The 6,997-nt window shown below is 47.9% G+C and overlaps 1 gene segment (V, D, J or C); it reads right to left on the minus strand.

The window, feature by feature from the left end:
* Positions 1 to 3,809: 3,809 nt before the first annotated feature.
* On the minus strand, positions 3,810 to 4,568 carry LOC123829844. The segment is given in 2 exon segments: positions 3,810 to 4,136; positions 4,412 to 4,568. Coding segments are annotated over 2 exon segments (372 nt in total).
* Positions 4,569 to 6,997: the final 2,429 nt, after the last annotated feature.

Raw genomic sequence — 6,997 nt, forward strand, 5'->3', positions numbered from 1 at the left:
TCAAGAGACTTGCGTGGATCCTGAAAGCCCTGAAAATTATTAACCCATTATCAACTCCCCTCTTCCCAGGCCCACCTGTATGTAGCCCTTACCTTCACAGACCCTGTTCCTCTCCTGCTCAGGGGCCCTGCAATGATGGCCTACAGGCCATAAACACAGGCTGTGTCTCTGCTCTGTGCTCAAGAATCTGAATTATAATAAAGGTGTTTCTCCTCCTTTCTCTGCCTCTCAGAACTGCCAGGGAAATTTTAAGTTCATGCTTTCTGCTCTCTGAGGACTTCTTAAATGAAAGAATAAGGAAGGAAAGAAGAGGGATAAAATTTGGAGGAAGTCAAGGTGAAGAAACGTGCCTTATATGTCTTGAATGTCACTCCCTATCTAGTGAAGTACTGGAAACTGAGTAGATAGTCTACGCACTTATTGGTTAATTCCGAGAATGGCTGAGACAAAGGTGAATCATAGACAGTTGTCTCAGGTGGCTATATTCCCCTGCCAGTTCTAGAATTCCACCATCTTAAAACTAATCCAAACTTCAGGATAACTATGGAGCAGAATCAGATTTACACAATCAGAAAATATATTACTTTCCCTCCAAGCAATTAGATTTGATTGGGGTAATTCTGTCTATTCCCACCTGGCCCTGTTGAATCCCGGGTATTTGAAAGTATTAAATGAGAAACTAAAGTTGAGTACACAAGAATAAACTCAAAATGGATAAAAGATTGAAATGTAAATTGTGACACCATAAAAGCCCTAGAGGCAAACATAGGAAGTAAAATTTCAGATATCCCACATAGCAATATTTTTGCTGATACATCTTCTAGATTAAAGTAAATAAAGGAAAAAAATAAACAAATGGGACTACGTCAAATTAAAAAGCTTCTGCATGGCTAAAGAAACAACCATCAAAAGAAAAAGGGAACTGACTGTATGGGTGAACATATTTTCCAATGACACATCAGATAGCGCTTGATCTCCAAAACATATAAAGAACTCATACAACTCAACACCAGGAAGACAAACAATCCAATTAAAAAATGGGCAAAGGACCTGAATAAACACTTCTCCATGGAGGACATACAGATGATTCATAGACATATGAAAAGATGTTCAATGTCACTAGTCATCAGAGGAATTCAAATTAAAACCTCAATGAGATATCACCTCATACCAATCAGAATGGCCATCATTAATAAATCAATAAGTGCTAGAAAGGATGTGGAGAAAAGGGAACCCTAGTGCAACTGTTGGTGGGAATGCAGACTGGTGCAGCTCCTATAGAAAACAGTATGGGATTTCCTCAAAAAACTAAAAATGGAACTGCCTTCCCCAGCAATTCCACTGCTGGACATATACTTTTAAGAATCCCAAAACACCAATTCAAAAGACCTTATGCACCCCTATGTTCATAATAGTTCATAGCACTATTTACAATAGCCAACTGCTGGAAATAGCTTACATGACCATCAGTAAATGAGTAGATAAAAAAACTATGGTACAGTTACACAATGGAATACTATGCAGCAAAAGAAAGAAGGAACTCCTACCCCTTTGCAACAGCATGGCTGGAACTGGAAAGCATTACGCTAAGTGAAATGAGCCAGGTGCTGAAAGACAAATACCATATGATCTCACCTATAAGAGGAACCTAATGAACAAAAATAAACTAACAAGCAAAACAGAACCAGAGGCATGGAAACATGGAACAGAGTGGCAGTGACCGGAGGGGAAGGGGGAGTATAGAGGGGGATAATGGTGGAAAGGAGGGGAAGGGACTAGTCGAAGAACACATCTGAATGACCCACGGACATGGACAACGGAGTGGGGATGGACTGTGGGAGTGGGGGTGGGCTGGGCAGAGGAGGGCAAAGGGGGAAGAAATGGGACAACTGTAATAGAATAACAATAAAAAATTAACAAAATAAATACAAATAAAGTTGTGAACACTCTGTAATGACATGGGCAAAGCACTTTTATCAACCTCAAGACAGGAGACTGCCAACACATAGATATTTCCTATCTATCTCAGTACGAGGGGTTAGATAGCATAATTCACTCGATGAAAAAGTACCATGTGTGAAATACAAAATTCAAGGTCAACTGTAATTAAAAACATTTTAAAAAAATTTAAAAAGCAAAGCATTCTCAGATAGGATGACACAGCACAACCAAACTATAAACAATGAATTAAAAGCAATACCAGTAACAGCAACAAAAAGCGTTGTTTGAACTCCTAGCATCTGTCGGTCTGGGAGGGCTAATCACCGTGGAACCAAGGGCGGACGACGGTATTAGGTGAGCAGAACTGCATCTGGGAGGTCTCAGGGACCGAGTTAAAGGGGACCCATCAGGGCAATGGTGGATTCCATCACTCCAGCCAGAGGTGCTCGGCAGCAGTAGTTTCAAGAGCTACCAGCAGGGGGCCTCAACTTTTCAAGAAAAGCAGGTTGCCCAGGGCCTCTCTGGCCTGCCACCTCCTCGGCGTTAAACAGCCTCTTGGTGGCCAAGGGCCTCCCAGGGAAGGTGTTCTAAAATAAAGGTACCCTTCCTGGAGGAAGGTGAGAACACAGGCATCCAAATGCCCCCGGGGCTCCGGGCCGGCCTCTGGACGTCCTCCCACTACTATGCCTGTAGAGCTGAGCGGGTGTTCCCCACAACACCTGACGGGGGGCGGGGGGGGCTGAGAGAAGAGCAACATCTGTGGCCCTCTGTCTGCGCAGATAATGGCGAACTGTGGGCAGATGGCGCCCCCAAATGGAAAAAGCGCCCCCCTCTACACAAACGCAGAGGAAAGAGCGCCTACAGCCCCCCTGCACCGCCCACCCCACCATTAGAGACCGCACAGCGCCTTTGCAACGCCTCCTCTTCTCTCACGCCCACCTCGCACCACAGTTACCTGCTCCTTTGGGGTGGAGAAGCTCCGAACTGGAGCCAGAGTGGCTCCGCTCCTGTAGCCTGTAGCCATGCCTCCGGGCTCTGCACAGGTCTCAGGATCTGGGCGTCTCCCACAATGCACCTCCGGGCTGCCGGTTCCAGCTGTTTGCGGGGTCTGGCCTAGCCCTGCCTTCCCCTGACTCCCGGGCGGCAGCAGAGCCGGCCCTGAGCAGTGGCCTTTTGAAAGGTGCTGGCCAAGCCCTGCACTGTGGATTCCGGATCCTGGGCCTTTCCAAGTCGGACCCTCTCGGAGGATCTTACTTGTAAGTACTGATCAGTCTGAGACAGGGGTGTGAGAAGCTGAGGTAGTGGTGAGCACGGGGAACGGGGATGTAATGGGAAAAGCGGGTGTTTATTCCAGGGGTGTGAGTGGGGACCATAGGCCGAGACATCCATTCTCCCCCTTTCTGAGCTCCCAGAATTCCTCCAGGTTTCTTTCCAGTGCCCTCTGGACATTGAGATTGGTATGAAAATACAATATGCTTGTTTCTTGTGTGCAGACTATCTGGACAAGAGCTAATGCTCCTTAAGTGCTTCCCGTGTATCTGTGTCTTATTCTAAAGGCTTTACTTGAACTGGGGTGTTTAATCCTCACAGGGCCCTCTGCGCTGGGTAGAGTTACTGTCTGTACAGACTCAGAAACTAAGTTTCAGAGAGAGGACATCGTCCCCACAGCTCACAGATGGCAGAGCCAAGGTCTGCAGGTGAGTCCTCCAGAGCCTGTGGGCCACCCCTGTGCCGCGCAGGCCGAGTCCATGTGCAGTCAAGAGGCCAGAAGGGAGGACCTGGGGTGGGGACAAGCAGGCTCCGGTGCTGTAGGGGCAGGCAGAGGAGGAGGAGCTTAGGCTCAGGGGTGGGAACCCGGGGAGGTTTTTATTCATTTGTCTAAGGAGAGTTTCTCACTGTGTCTTTGCTGCAGCTGCAGTACAGGGTTCTGCCCTGTGTCACGTTGGCCACGTGCAGCCTCAGCTCCTTGTCATCCACGCGCATGACCCGGTAATCTGCTCCAGGAAGGGATATGACCTCCTTGTCCCCAGAATACCGCAGACTGGCCAGCACCTGGAGTTGCCCCTGGAGATCCTGTTGGTACCAGCTCATCCAGGGGTACTGGGTATCCTTTAGGAAGCATTGCAGCGTTTCAGCCGCTCCGCGGCGCACCAGGGCCCACTCGGGCCTTTGCTCCACAAAACTTGAAGTGGCACCTGAAATACACAGGCAGGTCAGGCTGGAGGGACTGGGGGTGGAGGTCACCCCCAGAAATAACTAGGGCAGCCAAATCGTGAAGATGGGATTTGCCGATAGGAGGTATCTGGGAGCAGACAGGATACTTTCTCAGGACAAGAGGCTGTGTCTAGGAGGACCCCGGGCCAGGCTTGGCCCAGGAAGCAAAACCTTCTGTGCCTCCTGGTGCCCCAGGGACCCTGTCCCGCCTTCCTTCTGTCCACCCACTGAGTGGCTTTCTCTGCCCTGCTCTGACCTGTCCTCACGGCAGCCACAAGCACCCAGCCCCACAGAATGGGAAGTGCTGCCATTCCCTGGCCCCACAGGTCCGCTCCCACAGGGCCGTGGGACAGGGCCAGCCAGCCAGGCAGGAGAGCAGGCCCCAGACCTGTGAGGCGGCAGTTTGTGGCTGATACTCCCTGGGCTTGACTCTCAAAAGGGAGTGGCTTTTCCAGGAAATGCAAGGTCTCCTCTCATCTTCTCACTGAGACTCAAACCTCAAACTAGAGAGCATTTCTTAGTTCCTGGCCCAGCTCCCCCCCCCCCCCCAACACACACAGGCAAACTCCTCAAGGTCACTGAGTGCCTTCATGGACGGGCCCCACACCCTCCCAGCTGTGTCCCAGAGGTTCCTGGAAAGGGATTAAAACATCTCAATGCAACTAAAGGACCCTTGCAGATTACACAAAGACCTCCCCCACCCCCAGTGTGTCACCTATGGGCAGAGGCTGCTGCCAGGCCACACTGGGCCGTGGGCAATGGACGCTCATCTCCAATTTCCCACGTTCCACTCTGAAAGGACAAGCACAAATTCAACATCAGACATTTAATTCTCCTGGTTAAAAATAAGGGAAGGGTCTTCCCTCCCCTCCATTTTCTTAGCGTGTTTACTTTAGAAAACTTGTAAGTTCTTTCTCTATCTCTGAAATGTATGTAAATCTTTTTTTTGTAAAGATTTTTTATTTACTTATTTTTACAGGGGGGAAGGAAGGGAGAAAGAGAAAAAGAGAAACATCAATGTGGTTGCCTCTCTCACGCCCCCTAGTGGGGACTTGGACTGCAACCCAAGCATGCGCCCTGACTAGAAACTGAACCAGTGACCCTTTGGTTCCCAGGTCACGCTCAATCCACTGAGCCACACCAGCCAGGGCTGTATGTACATCTTTTAAAAAGCCAAACAGCTCTCCCTGTCCTGGTGGCTCAGTTGGAGCATTGTCCCATACACCAAAAGGTTTCAGGTTTGATTCTCAGTCAGGGCACATAACTCTGTCGCAGGTTCAATCCCCAGTCAGGAGATGTACAGGAGGCAACTGATCGATGTTCCTCTCTTTCTTTCCCCTACCTCCTTTCTTTCTAAAAACAATGAAAAAAACAAACAAACATATCCTTGGGTGAGGACTTAAAAAGTTTTTTTAAAGACAAAAAACTGTTGCCAGGGTTAAGACCCAGGAATACCATTCTCAAAAACCCACAGCCATCCCTTTGAAATATAAACATCTAGGAAAATGAGCCTAACTTAATTTAGAGCAGACCGCTCACACCAGGTCACAAATGACCCCGACATAAAGACATGCCAAGTTTCTTTTCCCTTCAGATAAAGCCAACTAGCAAACACAGAGGGACACCCCAGTTGCCCACTGACCCTGGGATGAGCTATGGGTTAACAGAGGGTCCTGTCAGGCCCTCTCGTTGGAAGACTAGACCTTGCTTATCCCGAAAACATGCCTGTAATGGGCTGGGTCTCCAGGCCTGTGTGAAAGGCTGAGGTTTCTGTGTCTTGGCAATCTCTTAAAGAAATGCCAGGGGCATGTGTCACCTTCTGGCTTCACACTGATTTAATAATGGAAGGATTTTCTTTTCTGCCTTTGGGACAAGATCTTCTGAGTTAGGAGATTTTGTTTTCCATTGTATTTTCCCAGTGACTCATTGTGCTGTGTGACCTTGGGCCTCAGCGTCTCCATTCGTGAACTGCAGATAATAATGAAAGCAACTTCATACCTGGCTGGTGTGGCTCAGTGGATTGAGCTCGGGCTGTGAACCAAAGGGTCGCCAGTTTAATTCCCAGTCAGGGCACATGCCTGAATTGCAGGTCAGGTCCCCAGTGGGGCCACATGAGAAGCAACCGCACATTGATGTTTCTTTCCCTCTCTTTCTCCCTCCCTTCCCCTGTCTCTAAAAATAAATAAAATATTTCAAAGAATAGGCAAAAGGCTTCTTTAAAAAAAAAAGAAAGTGATCTCATAGGAATAAATTAAAAACACATGAAAAATTCTTACAGTAACGCTCAACACAGAGTAAGCACTTTGTAAACTGGACTTCGATTATTCAATGGCAAGTTTCAAATTCCACTAAAATATGATCGAATTAATAGTAGCATTTATCTCTCTCTAATTGTCTATCACTTAGTAATCAACAGAGATTAGAATCACAAGTGCCTCTAACTTTTTTTAACGTTAAAAGGCCTCGTTTGTCAGAAGGTTCGGAAACCAGTGATCTCCCTCCTCTCCAACCTCCACATTTTACAGGTAACAGTACAGAGATGCGCAGGGGTCAGCAACGGAACTTCACTGTTTCAGGATGTTCAAGTCAGTGTTGCAAGTGGGCGTCTGTCTATTCACCGCAGATAATAAATGAAGACGGGAATTGGAACCAGGCAAGACCGCAGGGCCACGTCCCTGGAGAGTCCCCACGTCGGGGCCCAGCAGTGGCCTGGCGTCCTGAGGGTTTCCACCTCACAGAGTCACTGTTTATTTTATTCTTCTGAAATTTTAATACACACAGCAATAGGGTTCCCATGATTTTCTCAAAGGATCCACTGGGTGGCAACGTAATACAGTTTATA

The sequence above is a fragment of the Phyllostomus hastatus genome, unplaced genomic scaffold (genome assembly GCF_019186645.2).
Source record: "Phyllostomus hastatus isolate PE091 unplaced genomic scaffold, TTU_PhHast_1.1 phas_scaffold_114, whole genome shotgun sequence".
Lineage (NCBI taxonomy): Eukaryota > Metazoa > Chordata > Mammalia > Chiroptera > Phyllostomidae > Phyllostomus > Phyllostomus hastatus.